Genomic DNA, 23,042 nt, shown 5'->3' with positions numbered 1-23,042 from the left:
CACAACAAATTGGCGTCAAGGTTAATGAACCTGCATCGTATCGGAATGGCGTGTTTTAATTGATAACGGCACTCAGAAGAGGCAGAGTGAGGCTAAGAGTCTAAAAGGAAGCGGGAGTTCAGCCGGAGTCGGGAACGTCGGGAGACTGAAAGACACTGTCGGAGCCGCGGCGCGTCCAGGCGAGACCACAGCCGGCGCTGAACCCCAGGGCTGAGGGTCTGCCTGCCTCAGTAGGGAGATAAAAAAAAAGGAGCGACACATGCATCTAGCCAGAATGCGCTCGCAACGCTCGCAAAAAAAAAGGTCATGTGAGTCAAAAAGAAAACAAGGGACTGAGGCTAAATTGACATAACAAGGATGGCGTTAATTGAAACCATTACAACATTTGATAGTGGCATTGAAGACTGGGCAACTTATATTGAAAGAAAAGAGTTATATTGTGATGCTAACAATGTTAATGAAGAAAAGAAAGCCAGTGTCTTACTGCAGCTACGACCATACTAGATTGGATAAATCCATAACCGAAGCTTTTTCTCTTCATTTTGACCCTCTGTCCACACTGAAACGGCGTTTTCCTCCCCCAAAAACAGAGCTCTTCTCAAACGCTCTCCAGAGCATGTAAATCTGAAAACGCCAGTTGGGCAGTGTAGTGTGTATGGGGTAACCAGCTTTTTCAAAATGCTGTCATGATGTTGCAGAGCAGATGGTGGTGGCAGTGCGGCGTTTTATTGTTTTCTTTAACGCAACCTGCAATGCCACAACAACAATGGCGGACGGCTTCATGCGTGTGTTGTTTACTTTATTGTCTACGTTAATAGCTTGTTTGGAGTTAAACATAGCTTTGTAGTCGTCTGTAACTCGCAGAAGTAGCTCAACTTCAACATCTGTCCAAACGAAGAAGTCCAGTCTGCTTTTTCCGGCACAGGTTTTCTTTGTATTCCTCGAAGACATTGTTGAAAACTTTCTTTCACTGTTGTTGTAGGTACTCTAGTTTTTGACCAATGGAAATAGCACAACGCCGCTGCGGAAACGGAAATAGTATACCGTTTCCTCTTTGCTTGTTTCCTGTAGATGTGTCCTGCGCATGCCCAGTAAGAGGAGATTTGCACAAATTCCCATTTTAATGTGGACGGAAGTAATTTGAAGAATGCCTGGTGTGGACGCCTATTGTTTTTATGCGAAACCGGCATTTTCAAAATTATCCGGTCTAATGTGGATGTAGCCTTAGTGTAATGGGCGCGAAAACATATGACCTGCTACGGAGCTTGTTAACCCCTGAAAAGCCAGCTGACAAAATGTTCAAGCAGACAGTCGACACTCTCCAACAGCATTTAAACCCCAAACCATTGGTCATTGCTGAAAGCTTTAAATTTTACAATTGGAATCAGAGCAAAAATGAAAGCATTTCTGAATATGGTGCTGAATTGCGCAAATTATCAGAACATTATCAGTTTGGAGCTGGTATATCAGTCGCATTGAGGGACAGGTTAGTGTGTCGCATGCACTTTGAAACCGCACAGAAGAAGCTCCTGTGTGAAAAAGATCTTACATTAGAGAAAGCCCTAAACATCTCAATATCATTAGAAACAGCCGCACCAGGTGCTTCAGAGATACAACAAAAATCTCTGGAATATGTTACGAATAAAATGTCACTAAGCAGAAATGAAGGAAAGAAATGTTACGTTGAGGGAACATGCTGAACAGAAATGAAGGAAAGAAATGTTACCGTTGTGGGAGCAGGTCACGTGACCCTGATGACTGTTGGTTTAAAGACAAAGAATTCTGAAACTGTGGCAAACAGGGCCACATTGGCAGAGTATGCAAAGCTAGTAAACAGCAGAAAAAGGGCAAAATGCAGAGAAACAAGAAACCTCAGCAAGAAAATGTGCAGAAAATGAAAGAAAGCAATTCTGATGAAAATGACTCAGACAAAAGTGAATCGTCTTGTCTGCCACTTCACAGCGTGAAAGAGACAGATGATCGTAAAGTAATATGGAACACTCCACAAGTGGCAGGCGTGAGACTGAAAATGGAGTTGGACACAGGCTCAGCTTTAACAGTGATCTCTGTACACGACTACAAACGACTGTTTTCTCACATACCTCTGAAATGAACTAAACTACTGCTAAGGACTTACACAGCACAGAAAGTGCATCCCAAAGGTAAAATTAAAGTGACAGTGACCTACGGAGACAAGACACAGCAGCTGAACATCTATGCACTGAAAAATGGAGGACCACTGTTGCTGGGACGTGAATGGCTCAGGAAAATCCAGCAGGATTGGCACACCATCAAGGCACTAGTTGTGTCAACAAAGGAGGGCAGCTCGGCGGGGAAGATGTCCGCAGCTCTCCTCTCACCCATTGTCGACTATTACAATGATGAGGAGGAACTAGACAGCGTCAATGATGAGGACGAACGCAGTATCCATGGTCCCGACTCAGCTGAAGATATAGAGGATGCAAGGGAGACAGATATTGCCAATAAGCAGGATGATGAAGACTACCTGGAAGTAAAAGAGCAGATGTACCAGGAGAAATTGACATCTCTCAGAAGACAGCTACAGCAGTTCAGGAAGGCACTTTGCAGGAGTATCAGAAAAGGTTGAAGAAACTAGATCAACAATACAAGGAAGGAATACGAAATGCAGAGCTTTTTCTGCAACTGGAGACAGAAAAAGTGGAAAGGAATTATATTAGAGAGGAGAAAGAAGCAGAGAGAGTGCAGGAGCCCCCACCTTAGACCGGCCCGAGCCGCAACCACCTCGCGCAGCCTGTCAACAGCATGAGCGAGGCCGAGACGGAGCAGTAATCCAAACAGCAGCGGCAGCAACAGGCAAACAAACCCAAATCCTGCGGGGAGAAGAAAGTCATCGCAACAAAGGTTCTTGGAACAGTAAAGTGGTTCAACCTATGAAATGGATATGGATTCATCAACAAGAATAATACAAAGGAAGATGTGTTTGTACATCAGACGGCTATAAAAAATAACCCACGGAAATACCTCCGCAGTGTTGGAGATGGTGAAGCTGTGGAGTTCGACGTAGTGGAAGGCGAAAAGGATGCCAAAGCAGCAAACGTAACATGTAACTGGTCCCGGAGGAGTTCCAGTCAAGGAAGCCGATATGCTGCGGTCGGAAATCGTTATCGTCACTACAGGTCCACCATGTAATTACCAACGGAACACTGAAGGTGGAGAGAAAGGAGATGGACAGAGACAGCAACAGCTGGAGAAAGCCAAGGTTATCAAGATCAGCAACATCACCCTCCCTACAGAAGACAGCGTTACCCGCCTTACCTTGTTCATCGTCGCTATGGTCACCGCCCACAATATAGCGACCAGCCTCAGGGAGAAATAGCTGATGGTGGTGAAATAAATGAAAACCAGGTTGCTGGGGGATGAGGTAAACCTAACAGAGGACAAACTCAATTCCATTCAAACAGAACAGCTTTCGCACAAGGTAAATCTCGAACCAATCGTTTCCTCCATTGACAATCATACACTTCATCCTTTGCAGGAAGTTTCTTTTACATGTACATATTTTGAATCCTCAGCCAAGGTGTCTTGTTTTTCACAAAGAAGTTGGGAAACAGCATCAAAACAGAGGCGAATTCTACAAAACTGCAAGGTTTCTATTGTTGTATTTTCACACTTGTGCTGAATGTGCACCTGAAGGAATTCTCCCTCTCGAGCCAGACAGATAGCACTGCAGGTAATCTTTAATATCAGCAAAACTGTACTTTAACAGCAGCTTAAGAACAATGGAACGAACAACTGGATTTCGATCAACTGTGAAATCAAATGGAGAATGATTACTGGTAAAGTACTGATCTTTCTGTGAGGCATTAGATTGCCCCGACTTTTGATTGACTGGCAGAGACAGCAGATCACCAACCACTTCTTCTGTTGGTGGCAAGTCACCTTTGAAGCAGACCACGGAAACCAAAGCTCAGAGGTCAACTTTCATGACTTTTATATGAAAATCTGTATTAAAACAAACAAGTTTATTGACAGACGTTACCCAGAGGGACAGAGAAGATCCCCTCCAGAGACTCGAGTTATAATTATTATTATGTTACCTTATTATAATTTGATATTATTAAGTTACTAAGTAAATAATTGGTAAGTGTTTGTATGTTAAGGGTACACATATTGTTTAGCGTAGTGCCCCCAGTAAAAAAAACAGTTGATACACTATTAAAATAAAAGGGGAGGAGTGTACCATATAACCTACTGTATAATATAGGACCACTTTATGTTGTACTAATACATCGTATTGAGCATGCACTATTAGGCGCGTATTGATCTGTATATATATGTGTTCAGTCCAGGTTCCGTAAGTAAAAGCCCCTGTTAACTTAGCTCCAGTCTCCAGCGTTTTTCTTAATGATATTGTTGTGTAAACGGCCACATACACAACACAAACCAAAAGCCGTGGATGAACCAGGAGGTACATCATCTGCTGAAGGCTGGATCTGCGGCATTCAAGTCTGGCGACCCAGGCCTGTACCAGAAAACCAGGTATGATTTGCGGAGGCCTATTTCAAGAGCGAAGAGACAATTTTGAACAAGTTTGGAGGAGATATCGGATGCACAGAAACTCTGGCAGGATCTGCAAGACATTACTTCCCACAAAGCGAAACCCAATAGCGTGTATGACAGTGATGCTTCACTATCAACTGAACTCAACACCTTCCATGCCCGCTTTGAAAGGGAGAACACAACTACAGCTGTGAAGATCCCTGCTGCACCTGATGACCCTGTGATCTCTGTCTCAGAGGCTGATGTTAGGGTGTCTTTAAAGAGAGTGAACCCTCGCAAGGCGTAAGGTCCCGATGGAATACCTGGTAAGGCTCTGAAAACCTGTGTCAACCAACTAGTGGGAATATTCAAGGACATTTTCAACCTCTCACTGCTACTGGCAGAAGTTATCACTTGCTTCAAAAAGGCAACAATTATACTAGTACCTAAGAAGAATAATGTGGGCTGCCGTACTATCGCCCGGTAGCACTCACATCTACAGTGATGAAATGCTTTGAGAGGTTGGTCATGACTAGGCTGAACTCCTGCATCAGCAAGGACCTGGACCCATTGCAGTTTGCCTATTGCCACAACAGGTCAACAGCAGATGGAATCTCAATGGTTCTCCACACGGCTTTAGACTACCTGGACAACACAAACTCCTATGTCAGGATGCTGTTCATCAACTATAACTCAGCATTTAACACCATCATTCCCACAACCCTGACTGAGAAGTTGCAGAACCTGGGCCTCTGTACCTCCCTCTGCAATTGGATCCTCGACTTCCTAACCGGAAGACCACAATCGGTGATAACATCTCCTCCTCGCTGACGATCAACACTGACGCACCTCAGGGGTGTGTGCTTAGCCCACTGCTATACTCTCTGTATACACATGACTGTGTGGCTAGTCATAGCTCAAATACCATCTACAAATTTGCAGATGATACAACCATTGTCGGTAGAATCTCAGGTGGTGACGAGAGGGCGTACAAGAGTGAGATATGCCAACTAGTGGAATGGTGCCACAGCAACAACCTTGCAGCTACTTTTGATGGGAGGGCTTTTGCACCTTCTGCAGAGATGCAATGGTTGTGAGCGTCAATGTTTGACAATCCATCCTGGCATTTAACCAGCTGGTAATCAAGCCATGTTGGCATAAGTGCTGGAAAAGTGTGCGGAGATGAGATACGTGTTCGGATTTGGATGCACCAACAACATGTATGTCATCTAGGTAAACAAAAAGAAAACTTAAGTCTTTTAATACAGAGTCCATTCGCCATTGGAAAGTCTGTGCTGCATTTTTCAGCCCAAACAGAATGTGCAGAAACTCAGAGAGGCCAAGCAGGATTATCACTACCACTTTGGGAATGTCCTCTAAGTACACAGGCACCTGACGACAGCCCCTAACTAGACTGATTAACTTCCCAGCTAAATGTGCTGACAAGTCTTGGATGTGTGGGACTAGGTAACACTCTCATTAGGGCGTTGGTAATCTCCACATGGACATCATTGGACTTAGGGACCATATCGAGGGGCTGAAGCAACACTCACAACACGCTGGAGGAACTCAGCAGGTCAGGCAGCATCCGTGGAAACGATGAGTCGATGTTTCGGGCCGGAACCCCTCGTCAGGACTGTAGAGGGAAGGGGCAGAGGCCCTATAAAGAAGGTGGGGGGAGGGTGGGAAGGAGAAGGCTGGTCGGTTCCAGGTGAAAAACCAGTAAGGGGAAAGATAAAGGGGTGGGGGAGGGAGGCAGGGAGGTGATAGGCAGGAAAGGTGAAGAAGGAATAGGGGAAAACACAATGGGTAGTAGAAGGAGGTGGAACCAACAGGGAGATGGGAGGCAGCTGGGGAGGGAGCAGAGTGAAATAGGAATAGGGGAAGGGACGGGGAGGGAATTACCGGAAGTTGGAGAATTCTATGTTCATACCAAGGGGCTGGAGACTACCTAGACGGTATATGAGGTGTTGCTCCTCCAACCTGAGTTTAGCCTCATCATGGCAGTAGAGGAGGCCACGTATGGACGTATCTGAATGGGAATGGGAAGCAGAGTTGAAGTGGGTGGCTACCGGGAGATCCTGTCTGTTGTGGCGAGCGGAGCAGAGGTGCTCGACAAAGCGGTCCCCCAATCTGCGTCGGGTCTCACCGATGTAGAGGAGGCCGCACCGGGAGCACCGGATGCAATAGATGACCCCAACAGACTCACAAGTGAAGTGTTGCCTCACCTGGAAGGACTGTTTGGGGCCCTGAATGGTGGCAAAAGAGGAGGTGTAGGGACAGGTGTAGCACTTACGCTTACAGGGATAAGTGCCGGGTGGGAGATCTGTGGGGAGGGACGTGTGGACCAGGGAGTCGCAGAGGGACCGATCCCTGCGGAAAGCGGAGAGGGAAAGATGTGCTTAGTGGTGGGGTCCTGTTGAAGGTGGCAGTATTTGTGGAGGATAATGTGCTGGATCCGGAGGCTGGTGGGGTACTTCTCTCCCCTTTCTCGATGTCTCGGTCTCCATCTCTGGAGACAGACTGTCTACTGACATCTTCTACAAGCCCACTGACTCTCATAACTACCTCGTCTATACCTCTTCCCACCCCGCTACATGCAAAAATGCCATTCCCTATTCCCAGTTCCTCTGTCTCCACCGCATCTGCTCCCAGGATGAGGCTTTCCGTTCCAGGACATCTCAAATATCCTCTTTCTTTAAGGATCATGGTTTCCCTTCTGCCATCATCAATGATGCCCTCACCCACATCTCCTCCATTTCCCACACTTCAGCCCTCACCCCATCCTCCCGTCACCACCACAGGGACAGAGTTCCCTTTGTCCTCACCTATCACCCCACCAGCCTCCCCTACTGCCATGATGAGGCTAAACTCAGGTTGGAGGAGCAACGCCTCATATACCGTCTAGGTAGTCTCCAGCCCCTTGGTATGAACATAGAATTCTTCAACTTCCAGTAATTCCCTCCCCCTCCCTTCCCCTATCCCTATGTCACTCTGCCCCTCCCCCAGCTGCCTATCACCTCCCTCATGGTCCCGCCTCCTTCTACTACCCATTGTGTTTTCCCCTATTCTTTCTTCACCTTTCCTGCCTATCACCTCCCTGCCTCCCTTCCCCCACCCCTTTATCTTTCTCCTTACTGGTTTTTCACCTGGAACCTACCAGCCTTCTCCTTCCCACCCTCCCCCCACCTTCTTTATAGGGCCTCTGCCCCTTCCCTCTACAGTCCTGACGAAGGGTTCCAGCCCAAAACGTCGACCGATCTTTTCCACGGATGCTGCCCGACCTGCTGAGTTCCTCCAGCGTGTTGTGAGTGTTGCTTTGACCCCAGCATCTGCTGAGTATTTTGTATATCGAGGGGCTGGTCAGCCAGCGAAGAACGTCATGTCTTTCTAAGTTGGCAAACTCAGCCTTTGCAGTTGGCAGCTTTTCTAGGTCCAGTCTACGCACGTGGGCATGGACTGGCAGGCCAGTTGTGAGAATGGCCCTGTGACTGAAGTGGAGGATGTGGGTGGTGAGGTTTGGAAATTCACCCAGCCGTCAAGTAACTCACATGCAGTGACGTGCGTGCTTGACAGTCATTGTGAGGACTTGCTGGGGAGCAGGGTAACGATCTGAAGTCTTTGACATCCATAAGCTGGCAGTTCTTAAGATTGACTAATGGGAAATCCTCATGGAGCAGAGGTCCAGCAACTTTAGCCAGGACGAAGTCCCATGTGTAGCGTTGCCCACTGAAGCAGAGTGTTATGTCACCTGTTACGTCTCGTATGTCTGGATCCTGCTGTCATTGGAGGCCTCCAGCAAGGTTCTGTTGCTTTTTGCCTTCTCATCAATAGGCGATGCTGGCAGCACAGGTACCTGAGCCCCGTGTCACACAGAAAGCGTCGTCCTGAAAGGGTGTCCGTAATAAACAGTAGACAACTGGAACCCGCAGTCTTCACAGACCTCTGACGTCCTGATGCGTTGGCATTGTCAAAGTTGTAAAGTGGTCGGCACATCCCAGTATCTGCTAAGAACACAGACCCAGTGTCGTCTGTTTGGCAGCTGTTGGGGGCCTTGCTGACCAAGCTTATAGGGGTAAGAAAGGAGGAGGAATGATGCACCACTGCCTAGCTGAGTGTGGACTGTCAGCCATTTTAGCAAGCCCCTATGGTCCTTCACATGTGGGTTAGTGAGGGCTATGCAAACTTTATCAGGCATTTGCTGCATGAAGAGCTTTTTAAAAATAAAACAAGGCTGGTGATCTCCCAGGAGAGACAGCACGTGGTCCATTAGCTCCGACAGCTTAGCATTGCCAAGGCCGGGCAAGGAGAGCAACTGTTTGCTGTATTCAGGCTCCGATGGTCCAAAAGTCCGTAAAAGGTGAGTTTTCCGCAATCGGAATTAATCGTGTTCAGGCAGGTGTTTTAGTGGACTCATTGCTCTCACAGCCATGTGGTTACTGAGCAACACTACCACATAGAAATACTTGGTGTTGTCGGCTGAGATTTCTGACAGCACGAATTGGGCCTTGGTTGTGGAAACCAGGCAATGGCATTTTGCTCCCAAAACTCTGGCAGTTTCAAAGTGATTGCATTGGCCGACATGGAATCGTCCCAGAGCATCGGGTTCACCAGAGTAGGTTTTTACAAATAAAAATGGCAGAGGCATTTATGTTTAAGAAAAACAGTAGTAGCTCATTTATTGTGCTCCAAACGCTGAACACAAAGCATGGTAACAGTACTTTACATAATTACGTCATCACGTCAGAACAGCCTCTTAAAGTGACCCCCAACTCAATGTCGGTGGCTGTGAGTTATGTATGTTTCCAGCTATTACGTTACCCTACAATGGAAACAGCAATGAAGAATCCTTCTCAATCTGTTTGGCCAAGGACCAACAGAGATGGAAGATCTTCACTGTTGTCCTAAATGCCAGCGGCGTAATGGGCAGTAAGTAAATAGGCAAGATTAAGGTCCCAAGACGTGTCCAAGGAGCTTGAGGATAACAAGAGAAAAATTGTGGAAACTACATACATGGCCCCTTGACTTTAACATAGGAAGATTTGGTTTAAATTGACTGTTTCTTTCACATTTAGAAGCCTAAAGCTCACATTGAGGAAAATAGTGAGTATCACTCTCGAATAACAATGTTGACCTCACCTCCTACCCTTGGAGGGCTCAGAGTAAAACTTTACACTTTATGTAACAGCACCCTGGGATAAGGTCATGATCGCGTGGCTCAGTATTTAGCCCAAACCAGAGTTTTTTGTAGCTTACCACAACTGCACTTAGTTTGTCTGCACAGGTATTGTCTACTTGTGCTGAATACATGCCAGATCACAGATCCATCCCCCTCCATCACCCTCCTAGTGAGGCTGTAAAGAATCACCCTCTTGTCTTTTGTGTCAGGAATCTCAATTCCCAGCCCTGAATGTTCTTTCTTATCAAAGTAATGCCTGTGTGAGGTAGCCAGGTGCTCTGCTGTCACAAGACAACCCATCATTTATTGTCCCCTGCAGATGTACACATTTTCCCCTTCACCAGTGTCTGATATAGTTTTTTGGCAAGATATTTTATCTCATACTTTTCATAAAACAAGTGGAAAGCTCCATAAAGTTTACCTGTCCAGGTCCAATATACTGACAATCAGCATTTTCATCACAGCCTCCTCGCATGCTCAATAAGCATTCATTTATTTCAGTGCAGACTCGCCCATCGCCAGTCCATCCCATGTTGCATTGGCAGGTTACCCTTCCAGGGCCTAGATTTAAACATTCTGCCTGTAATAGAAAAACATACGTAAAGGTTGCTGACAAGAGAAAATTTGCAGATGCTGGAAATCCAAGTAACACACACAAAATACTGGAGGAATTCAGCAGGCCAGGCATCATCAAGTAAAACAGTCGACGTTTCGGGCCGAGACCCTTCATCAGGACGGATTTTGTGTGTGTTGTAAGGGTTGTTGGACCATTACCTACGGTAGCATTGTAACCCTCCCATTATGCTCAATTAGATGATTCATTTCTGATCTCAGTTGCTGTCACTAAAGGGGTTTATTAGCCTCACTCTATTTGCCAATAGCTGTTACAGTTAGTTTTAAATGTGGCTCATTTACTCAGTTTGCAGTGGAATGGCAGAACAGAATGTTATGAACTAGCCCAGAACCTAACAGCAACAACTAAGTTCAAAGCAAGCTCACATCAGGCCAACTTAACCACAACAGTCATCACATGCCAAACTAAATATTGTGTGAAAAAAACAGATCATAGAGGAAATCTCAGCTTTGTTTTTTTGCAATATTTCATATTGATGCTGAGAGTGAAAAGAGGAAAACACATTGCCAATATTCAGAATGTTCAAAATCCAATATGCAAGAAAATAAAAACATCTAGGTCTATGGAGATTGCTTACAGAATCCAACTTTTGTGTAAATCCTAGTCAGAATTTGGGGAGATATGGGAAGAGTGTTGCTGTTGCACAATCATCCATAGGTAATGCAGAATCCCAGGAGCTCTAAGATTTGGAATTATCTATTAGAATTTTACCTCACAATGTAACTTTGCTCTTAAGTTATAACTGTAGGAAAGAAAAACACCTATTATCCCAGCCATCAGGAAGAGTATCAGATTGGCTTGGAGTCCATGGTCTCTGATGTCTTTGGGCAAGCATATGTTCATTATTTGCATCTACCCAAAAATATGAGGAATGCAAAGCTCACTGTAAATGATCCACTCACATTCAAAAACTGTAGTTAGTCTAGACCTTCAAAAGAACAAACGTTTAAGAGATGGTCGATTTACCATAGTTTATTTCATATTTTTTGATGGACCTTTCCCAGAGTGAAACACAGTAATGACATTTCTGTGTTATTTAGTACCCCTGCAGAAATTCAACCAACCACATCTTTGCAAGACTTCAGCTCCAGAAGGAATGTTGCTGAGGAAATTACCTGTCACCATGCATTTCCAGGATCATACTGCCCTGAACTGAGACTCATTTACCTTTAATCCTTCTGTCCCATATTCTCACCATGAGACTACCAATGGATTCCAACCCCACTGTTCTCCATTAGGTCTGATCTCCCAATTCATTTCAACCCACAACTTCCTGACTCCCCACTCAAACTCTTCAATTGGCCAAATTCTTTAATCTTCTGAACTTCCCAATCACTTGATTTTCCTAATTCCCCAACCTTCACAATCACCTCATCCCAAGTCAGAACTGCACTCCGATAAGGCACCGATCTCCAGCCAACAGAGATTTACCTTACCTCACTCATGCTAAGCATTCGCAGTCCACTCCACCTCCTCCTTTCTAACAGCCTCATTCAATCCTCATGAGTGGCACTTCTTCCAACTCCCTGGACCAAGCCTCAATCCTAAAACCTATATTTTCTTTGTGCAAGGTACAAAGGAGCTCCATGCATTGGCAGTTCAATGGTGCAATATAAAGTCACGAAGGTCTTTTACACCACGCAATAACTTAAAACTTGCATTGCTAATTAATAATTATTTTTTACAATCAACTCAGCTTCTGAACTTGACCCAATCTCACAGTGTCCTCTTCACCAATTTTCCACTCTTCGTTAGACACCAATTGCAATTTGACCAAAACTTGCCCATACACATCTTATCCCACACTAAGACTCAATACCCATGTACAGGCTTAACTTTAGCTCTCAAACCCTAACCCCTCTACATCCTTGCCCTCATTTACAAATAATGCTGATTTACAAACCAAATGTTGATAATGGAATTAGTATAGATAGGACTTGCTGGATGGCATGGATGTCACAGACGTTTGGGCTCTATGGCAGCGTAGAGATTAGCATGTCCCTATTACAGCTTGGGGTGTCAGAGTTCAGAGTTCAATTCTGGCATCCTCTGTAAAGGATTTGTGGGCGATTCTTCAATTAGAGCTAGTTTGACTGCTTGAAATTCTGAAAAATGGAATTTTGTGAAATTCTGTTTTGTTTATGTCATAACCTTTATTTTTTGACTCTGGAATGAAGACCAGTTCAACTTTTGATCAACTTTTTAAGAGAACTTTTATACTTTAAGGCATTTGTGCAGAGTGACATTCATGGGAGAATGTCAAAACATTGAATTTAATTTTAAATTAAATGACAAACAAGGGTTTCAAAGTTAACCCTACAAATAAAAACCATGCCCTTTAATAAATTTGTTTAACCCATTTTTAAGTACATTCAGGATATATTTTTGAGACACATTTTCTTAAGTGTGTCAGTCTTTTCCTTGGCTAAACATAAAACATTTGTTCACTAATTAGACTATTGGAATTTTAACCCTTTTTGACAGAATGCTGATTTTGGCATCAAAGCACTTGACTCCAGGCAGTTGAATTCAAACCAATATTTCCCATTATATTTCCCATCCAAATATGCACTGTGATGGTAATAACAAACTACTTTTGACATTGTCAAACAATGGCTTTAGTTTAACTTTAACTGACAAAACATCTGTCCAACTAGAAAAAGCAACACTTACAATTAAAAACACATCCTTACACTCTGTACTATCTAACAAAGTTTCATAAGAAATCACAGTTTCTGAGGCTGGCGGCTAGAGAACCTTGTTAAAAACATGCACATAGAGCATGAACATAGGCAGCCCAGCTAGGCTAGGCGTTGTCTAGTCCTGTAAAAACTAATGCTTACAAAACAAAACATCTGCCTAATCCTCCCCAACTCTGCAACAAGCAGCAATTCAAATTTCAAACAGATTATTAAGATCATTATTTTTCAACTGTCCTTTAGAGAGCACTTTAAAACAAAAACACTGACAAAACATTTTCTCAATCCACTATACACTTTTTTTTAAAATCAGTAAGGCTTATGAAACATTCACAGAAATCTCAACAACTGAAAAAAATATCTGAAATTTAAAGCACTTTCTTACAGTCTCCATTAGTGCAAAGGTGAAGCCTCAGGAAGAAAGAAGTTATTCTGCTCTTGTTGCTGGCCCACCAGAGATTCTGGTGGGGATTTCTCTGCTATAAAACTTAGTATTTTCTTATTAGCAGCCCTTTTGTTTCCTTGATTAACTCTCCACTGCCATCTCTTCAGTCTCTGCTCGTGCATTGGTAATTGTGAAATGATTTTATGTTTTCTTGTCTCCCTTCTTTGTTTGCATTTCTCTCTTTCTCTTTCAAGGTACTGCTGATATTTCACTGGTTCTTCTTTAATTACGTCTCTGCATTTGTTTTTGATTGGACTGATGATGATTTTGTGGCCATCTTAACAACTTCACCACCAGTTGTGTGATGGTAATGACATTGCCAACTTTTTCTTTAAAAAGTGAAAAAAGACTAGCACTTGCTAACTTGACTGGATAGCTAGCTTGTAACTGTAATTTAAATATACAGAAATAAAGTGAAAACTCATTTGGTAGTGTCACATAATAAACATACTCGCAAATTAGGGGGTATAAATCTTTAAATTACTCACATTTCTGGACATCAAAATGACATGACAGCCACATGCTCCCCTGTCATGTCTCATTTCCATGTTAACCACATAAGCAGTTGTTTGAAAAAAACTTGATTGGTCTCTAAATTGCATTGCATGTTGGTAATCACAGAAGTGTTGGGGACTACAGATCTTTGTCATAAAAAATGCACAAATTGTATGAAAAATAACCCTCATGAATTTTACATTTGTTTTTAAAAGTTCTTGTGAGAAAATAAAAACTAAAAGTTTTATGAAGTTATTATCAGTTTATTTTGAAGGCACAGTTACAGAGTCTGGGTAGAGGACAAGCCCAATATAGTAAAATACCAGCAGATTCAAGTTTAAACTCACTTAATAATTAAGAAAATATTATTTATGAAGTATAGTGTAAAAAGTTTAGGGTTACTATTACCTAACTTTTAAAACTACAGTACATGTTTTTGTAAATACTACTTTTTTCTTGAAAATCTTCCCCAGGGACAGAAAAGTCACCCTAATTAAAGAATCACCCTTGTACATCCTCCCTCTGGGTGCTCCAGTTTGTTCCAACAGTCCAAAGACATATGGGTTAGAAGGCTAATTGGTCATTATAAATTGTTCCGTGATTGGGCTAGGGTTACCCCAAGGGTTGCTGGCTGGTGCGGCTTGAAGGACCAGGCGGTCCTATTACGTGCTATATCTATAAATAAAAATAAACTAGACAATGGGGTGACCCGTTGGGGCACCCTTTGAGAGAAGGATAGTGCAGTCTGATGTGACCAGAATGAACATTAAATTTTCCTGAATGCTATTGGTATCGCTTTGCTTTGGAAACCAAAGTGGAAAACCTCAGTTTATTAAAGAACAACGTGTAGTAAAGCAAATATAGCTGCTCCTCATTTAATGAAGGACACTTTTGATGGCATTATTTCTGGTTTATCTGCCACCCTTTTGCCTCTCTGTCATTCAGGAGATGTGCAGCCCTTTCATCCCCCCATCTCTTCATCTCTTCTGCTGTTTGTTGTTTGTCTCTGATCCTGGAGACGTGCATGCCTCCCCTCCTCTCTCTCTTCTTCTCTCATCTTTTTTTGTCCTGACTCTTTGATCCTGGAGTCGTGTGGGCCTGGCCTCATCTGATTCTTGTTCTCTCCCTCTCCTTGACACTTCCCGACAACGTTTGGCATCATCTCTTGACCATAATGTCCCCCTTCCCTTTCCATGCGGCATAATTAGGCTGACCATTTATTTTACCCTAATGCTGGATAGAAGATACGAAGCACTAACACCAAAGGATGCTGATTTCTCTTGATGATGTGGTTGGCACTCTCCTAAATGGACATGACAGAGTCACCGCTGTCCTTTGACTGCAGCAAAGGGTTTGCTGGGTGTCTCGAAGTATGTCATTACAATAAGGTTTAATTATCTCTTATTGATGGGTGGCAGTTAGATCTGTTCCAGTCCTACACATGCTGATGGTGGGGATTAGCAGAGTGTGACCCCGCGAAATAGAGTTGAACTGCCCTTTTGCTCTGGTAGGTGTCACTGCTGAGACCGGCCTTGCGCATGTGTCGGGCTGTAGCGTCCCGATTTCCATGATGGCCGATCGGGTCTCGGGTTAAAAGGGAGCCTGTTTATTTTGGCCAATGAGCAATTTTATATGAATATATAACCCTGAACTTTGCCTGCATTCTGTAAGTTAGTGCATTTTAATTCGATTTAGCCAAACAAGGTGCCGCTGTAATGCACCGTTTGCACTAATTGGAGGTCACAAACAGACAAACAGACAGATAGAGCACGAGAGTTTTAGTAGTATATAGGTAAAGGGCTTCTTTCAATGTTCCATTAGTCAGTGGCTGTATAACTCCTTTTATTGTTCTGACCTTTAGCTCTGCATCTGATTAGTCTTTTACTCCCAAGCAGTACTTACTGGTTCTTGTCTCACCTTATTCCTGCCAAGTGCATAAGCTGATCAATTGTTAATGCATAGACAGACAACAGAGATGGTGGCCTTGCTCACATTCTCAGTACATCCTCCACGGTCAGGCTTTTGACAGAGATCCTCGGCTTCACAGGAAATTCCGTCACCTTCATATCCATCCTTACAGAGGCATCTAGAGAGATCACAAAAAGCTTAAATTTAGAGCTTATTCGAAACAAACAGTGCTGGATTTCCAATGATATCGAAATCCAGTCTTGCAGAAAAAGCAGGGGCTGAAGAATTGGCAGATGGAATTTAGTGCAGACAAGTGTAAAGTGTTGCAGTTTGGGAAGACCATCCAGGATAGACAGGTCCTACACAGTGAGTGGGAGGGCACTGTGGTAGAACAAAGGGATCCGGGAATACAGGTCCAAAATTTATTGAAAGCGGCATCACAGGTAGATAGGTCATAAAGAAAGCTTTTGGCACATTAGCTTTCATAGATCAAAGTACTGAGTAAAAAAGTTGTGATGTTATGTTGAAGTTCTACAAGACCGAACAATAAGGGCTAATTTCTTCTACTCCTGTACTTCTGCTCCCCGAGCATGGGCAGAGACTGAAGATGGCAGCACCAGTAGTGAGGACAACACTACTTCACTTTCCTCAATATATATTATTTTTGTTTTCCACTATTTTTAATCTAACTATTCAATATACATATATATACTTAATGTAAAAATGTAATTATTTTCTTTCTTTCTATATTATCATGTACTGCATTGTACTGCTACTGCAAAGTTAACAATTTCCACAACACATGCTTGTGATAATAAAGCTCCTTGGAATATCGTGTGCAGTTTTGGTCACCTTTCTGCAGGAAAGATGTAAACGAGGTTGGAAGAGTGCAGAGAAAATTTACAACAATGTTCCTGGGTATGGAGGGCCTGAGTCATATGGAAAGATTGAATAGGTTAGGACTGTATTCTCTAGAACGTAGAAGATTGAGGGGAGATTTGATAGAGGTATAAAAAATTATGAGGGCATAGAGTCATAGAACATACAGCACAGAAACAGTCCCTTCAGTCCATCTAGTCTATGCCGAACTATTTAAACTGCCTCCTCCCACTGATCTGCACCAGGACAGCAGCCCTCCATCCCCTACTATCCATGCACCTATCCAAACTTCTCTTAAATGTTGAAATAGAGTTCGCCTGCACCACTTGTGCTAGCAGCTCGTTCCACACTTTCACCACCCTCTGAGTGAAGAAGTTTCCCCCCACGTTTCCCTTAAACTTTTCACTTTTCACTCTTAACCCATGACCTGGCTGTAGTCCCACCCAAACTCAGTGGAAAAAGCCTGCTTGCATTTATCCTGTCTATACCCCTCATAATTTTGTATACCTCTATCAAATCTCCCTCAGTCTTCTATGCTCCAAGGAATAAAGTCCTAACCTATTCACTCTTGCCTTATAACTCAGGTCCTCCAGTCCCAGCAACATCCTTGTAAATTTTCTCTGTACTCTTTCAACCTTATTTACATCTGTCTTGGTTGTTTTGACTGATAATGCAAAACAATGCATTTCACTGTGTGTTTCAATCTATATGTGACAAGTATATTTGAATCTCACTAACGCAGACAGGGTAAATGCAAGCAGGCTTTTTCCACTGAGGTTCTGTGAGACTACAACCAGAGGTCATGGGTTAAGGGTGAAAGAGTGTGAAATGAGCTGCCAGTGCAAGGGTGGATTGCAACGTTTAAGAGAAGGCTGGATAGCTACATGGATGGGAGGGGTATGGAGGGTTACTCCGTACAGATTGATGGGACTTGGCAGCTTAAGTGGTTTGGCACAGACTCAATGGGCCAAAGGGACTATTTCTATGACTCTATAAAGCACGATCTTTCAACTTGGCATCTAATACCTGGAAGGAAATGTCCTGTCAATTTAAACTGCTGGATACCTTTCAACTTACTATCCACAGCCAATCAGATCACTGGATCGTTGCCTATACGCCAGGGAAGTCTGGAGTGCTGGGTCACAGCAGAGTGCTGGGTCACAGCAGAGTGCTACGGCTGTGTTGATGACTACGGAGGGACGGGTTGTGCACTGGAAAGGCAAGCAGTGGGCCACAGCTCATCAGAGCTGAAAAGGAGATGTGACTAGAGTGCTTAACTACAAGATGGTGGGCAGTGAACAGGTTGTAAGGGAAGCTTTGCTAGGAAGTTGCTGCTCTCTCTGACCTATAAGTGGCACCAGTGATGATGTGTGGGCAAACACCTCCCTCATGCATCTCACCTGCCAGATTATTTAGGGAGAACTAACCAACTGTATTAAAAGTAGAATTGCTAATAAAGTGAAGACATGTGGCTGTATCCGAACGGTTAAATGCCAACTGACCTCCTGAGAACATACAGAGGCCATTACATCCATAAATGTGTAATTTCAAATGGGATGCACTAATGTTTCAGATCTTTAGGTTTTTAACCGTATTAAGGCTGACAAACAACCAATGTGTAAACGAAGATAAACCGCGCAAATACAAAAACAAACCTAATGAAACCCCCTTTTACCCCCCTGTCTATAGACGCGGCTTGTCAGCTCTCACTAACAGCCACCGGACCCAGCGGTGAGAAAACCATCTTTCTCAGGCTCCCTACACCTAGGGCAGACAGGACTTGGGCCCCACTATACCCAGGAAGTTGGGATGTCTCACCCACCGGAACCCTGGTCTGTGTGAATACTGTGTAAATACTGCCCTCGTGCAATTAGCCATCAGCAAGAAATAACAGATTGTACACTGCATACAATTATAAAGAAAGTAAATTTACAAATGTCAGCTTTATCAAACAGTTAGTAGAAAAAAAGAAAGAAAATAAAAAGGGCCCATTAGTTAACCCAGTCCACAGTCTCACATAAGTAAGTTGTCTCTGACTTGCGCGCTGGACCCACAGTCTGCGTGAAAGCACACACCACATTCCGAATGTCACTCGAAGCCCATCTCCAACAAATGGGCTCCCCCACGGGAGTGTTGGTCCTTCCTCCTTGAAGCCATTCATCTGCACAAAGCACCTTGTGCAACTGGGTCAGCATCCTCACCCATCTTCCTCCTGTCTTCTCCCTGCTCCCTGCTCTCACCAAAAAGACCTCGACCCACACCAGTTCCGTCACAAAAACCTCACCACCCAGCATTCTCTAGGACCTTCTCCCAATTCCACCATCCTGACTGGATGACGCTACATTCCTAAGTTGAACAACAAAGCCCCTTATCTCAGATCAAACCCATGCAGGCTGAAAGCAGAACAGACTGCCCTTACAGAACTGCTAAAATGAAATATGTACTTACAGCATAGCAGTAAAAATCTGAACCAGGGCATCACACTAATGATACAAAAATAAATAAATAATGCTGAGAAAATGAGTTGTTGAATCTATATGTTGCGGAGTCAGTTCAGTGCTGAGGTGAGTGAGGTTATCCACGCTGGTTCAGCAGCCTGATGGTTGAAGGGAAATAATTGTTCCCGAACCTGGTGGTGTGGGACTTATGGCTCCTGTAATTCCTTCCATACGGCACCAGTGAGAAGAGAGCATGTCCTAGATGCTAGGAATCCTTGATGATAAATGTTGCTTTTTTGTGGCAGTGCTCCTTGGAGGTTGTGCTCAATGGTAGAGAGGGCATTTCCTGGGATGGACTGGGCTGCATTCAATACTTTTTGTAGACACCACAAGCAGATGCTTCTTTCAAATGGGCTTTGAATGGATACAAATGTGCCCAGTACACTTTCCAAATCTGCATAGAGCCCTGGGGTGGGAGAGGGTTTATTGTAAAAGGACATTGATAGGCAGGCTCAATGGATGGAGGAACTGTGATGGAGAAGTATGAATTTGTAGTAAGAATAAGGAGAGAGAATATAGGTGAGTTTCAATAGCCCCAAGGGATTTGTAGGAATTGGGGAACGTGGTCTTACCTGTGCACAAATCCTTGAAATTGGCATGACATATTTAGATTGATATTGATATAGTTTAGATGGGGCAAATTGGGAAATGCCATTACAATGCGCAAAGAGTTAAGATACTGGGAACACATATATAAAGTTTTGGTCAAAAAATGCGAGGGTATTGTCTCAGAGAGCACTCATAACTTGGAACTCATGAGGAGGTTTGGCACAGCTTCGTGGGCCGAAGGGCTTGTATTGTGCAGTAGATTTTTCTATGTTTCTTTTTTCTATGAAGTGTAAACAGAATAAAACAAATCCTTCAAAGGGAATAGGATAGGCAGTCATAAGGGAATAATTAAGATTTTTGAGAAGCAGCAGGGGAATGGGTCTGGCAGAATTAGTTCTGATGAATTCAGATATTTTAGCCTTGCTCCACAATAATTCTATAAACTAAACAAAACACTAAATTAACTTAAATTAAATCAATCAATTAAAGATATTGTAAATAACCTGTTATTTCGTTATCTTCCTCACTGACGATGAAATTAATGGAGCCACTAGAAGTCCAGCATTCAGATGCCACAAATTGCATCCTAGGAATTTATGGGAAGTTCATTCTCCAGTATCGGCATGAGGTGCTTTGGAACTTTGGACGTTCAGGTTTGTTAGGGTTTGCCTATGAGTCCCAAACTTCTGCACAGTTAGGAAGATAAGAGCCAACTGCTTTGTGTGGAACAGCCAGATTTTAAAGCAGATTTCAACTCGTTATCTGCTTATTAGCTCTTTGCTGCTCATGGAAGCACATTTTACACAAATTTGTTGATGTGTCTGTTTGATACTTAGTCAGAAACACACCAGATATACATAATTCACTCCTTTTAGATTCGCTAGCATGTAACTGCAAGTCTTTGGTTATTTTCAGCCATTAAATGAAAGAAATCAAAGGAAAATTGCCAGTTGAAATGTAATTCTTGTTTGTCTTACCTGATTGTGTCATTGTTGTATTCACACACAGCAAATGCATGACAATACTGGGATAAACCAATTGGACCACAAGGCTCAGTCTTCCTGTCACAGAATGTACCCATGAATCCCTCTTTACATGTGCCAGGCTGACAAATCCCACCGTTTTCAGGTCTGTTATCGCAAATCCCATACAGACAAGGGCAATCTACAAAAGACGTGCAAATATATCACAGGTGGAAATGATACATGCTCTCTGATTCAGCAAACTTGCACCCTCTCTACTTGGCTAGATTTACTTTCAGTTTCATCGTCCTTTTCCTCAAAATTTAACCCAGTTTTTGTAAGCCACCATGCTTGAATCCCTTCAATCGGCTTTACCTCTACCACAGTACCCAAACAGCTCTATCAAAACCACAAATAACAGCCTGTGACAAGGTTGAACCATCATTCTTTGTTCTTCCCATCCTGTCTGTCACATTTGAATCTTTTGACCACATTCTCTTTCCCCCAAACTCTTCACCAAAAAGGAGGAAATACTTTCTCTTGATTCCATTCTTACGTTTGGCCCCAAAGTAAACTCTACTCTTCAACCACTAACCTAATTTCTGTCACTTTTTCTAACCTCCAATTGTTCATAAATTTGATCCTACAATTGACTGAGGTAAACTTCTGACACACATCTGCTCCTCACTGATGTTGCTTATTTTTACTGTAAGGTTACCTGATCAAGGCAGCTGGTGATTCAATAATAGGGTGTTGCATTAAAAAAACTAGAAATGGTAATGGTAACTATAGAAATAAAAATGTTGTAATAATGGAAATGAATATGTGCAGTTTTGCTTGCCGCATTATCGGAAAGATGTAACTACACTCGAGAGAGTACAGAAGAGACCCATCAGCTGTTGCCTGGATTGGTGGACTTTAGTTATGGGGACCGATGGCTGAGACTTTTTTTCCTATGGTAAGGTATCAAAAATAAGAGTGCTTAAGTTTAAAGTGAAAGGAAGAATTTTCCACGCATCTGAGAATGTATCTTTTTTTTGTAACTACAGAGTAATTCATACCTAGAATATGCTGCCAGAGAAAACGATGGAATCAAATGCAAGTCATTTGTTTAAGAGCACTTGACCAGCAAAGCGTAGAAGGTTACAGTCCTAATGAGATGTGGGTGAAATGGGCAAAAAGATCAGTATGGACATGTAAATGCACTCTACCACTCTGCAACTCAACTATTTTGATGTCTTTCAGGGAAGAACACCTAAAGTCTTAACCAAATCTGGTCTTTATGTGATTCTTTCTAAATGGGGAACTTAAATATCACCTAAAATTTGCTTAGCAAGATAAAATTAGGGGAGGGAATGAAATGCTAGCATTAGGTCCCTCACCACACAGCTGAAAACAGTTATTACCCCTCAACCATCAGGCTCCTGAGGAGTAATAACCAGATTCATCACTCTTTAAGAAAGGAGGAAGGCAGCAGAAAAGAAATTACAGACCAGTTAGCTTGATGTCAGTGGTTGGCAAGATGTTGGAGTCAACTGTTAAGGATGAGGTTATGGAGTACTTGGTGACACAGGACAAGATAGGACAAAGTCAGCATGGCTTCCTTAGGGGAAAATCTTGCCTGATATACCTGTTGGAATTCTTTGAGAAGATTACAACTAGGATAGATAAAAGGGATGGAATGGATGTTGTATATTTGGACTTTCAGAAGGCCTTTGACAAGGTAACACATGTGAAGCTGCTTACCAAATTAAGAGCCCATGGTATTACAGGAAATTTATGGCATAGTTAGAGCATTGGATGAGTGGTAGGAGGCAATGAGCGGGAATGAAAGGATCTTTTTCTGGTTGGCTGCCAGTGACTAGTGGTGTTCCGCAGAGGTCAGTGTTGGGACACTTCTTTTTATGCTGTATATCATTTATTTAGACAATGCAATAGATGGCTTTGTTGCCAAGTTTGCAGATGATACAAAGGTTGGTGGAGGTACAGATAGTGTTGAGGAGACAGATAGGCCGCAGAAGGACTTAGACAGATTGGGAGAATGGGCAAGAAAGTGGCAAATGCAATATAATGTTGGAAAATGCATGGTCATGCACTTTGGTAGTAGAAATAAATGTGTGGACTATTTTCTAAACGGGGAGAAAATCCAGGAATCTGAGATGCAAAGGGACTTGGAAGTCCTTGTGCTGAACACAACTAAAGGTTAACTTGCAGGTAGAGTTGGTGGTGAGGAAGCCAAATGCAATGTTACCATTCATTTCAAAAGGTCGAGA

At 43.2% G+C, this 23,042-nt stretch overlaps 1 protein-coding gene across 1 annotated transcript in view; it reads right to left on the bottom strand.

Moving 5' to 3' along the window:
* Positions 1–23,042, bottom strand: part of stab1 (stabilin 1) — a 339,504-nt gene that overhangs the window by 177,271 nt on the left and 139,191 nt on the right. The window contains exons 23-25 of the mRNA XM_063067593.1: positions 20,785–20,971; positions 15,966–16,059; positions 10,122–10,280 (exon numbers count right to left, since the gene is read on the bottom strand). Of these exons, the coding sequence (XP_062923663.1) occupies positions 10,122–10,280; positions 15,966–16,059; positions 20,785–20,971 (440 nt within the window). The remainder of the gene's footprint in view (positions 1–10,121; positions 10,281–15,965; positions 16,060–20,784; positions 20,972–23,042) is intronic.

Source organism: Mobula hypostoma, chromosome 15, assembly GCF_963921235.1.
Source record: "Mobula hypostoma chromosome 15, sMobHyp1.1, whole genome shotgun sequence".
Lineage (NCBI taxonomy): Eukaryota > Metazoa > Chordata > Chondrichthyes > Myliobatiformes > Myliobatidae > Mobula > Mobula hypostoma.
This window is presented reverse-complemented; position numbering and strand designations above follow the sequence as displayed.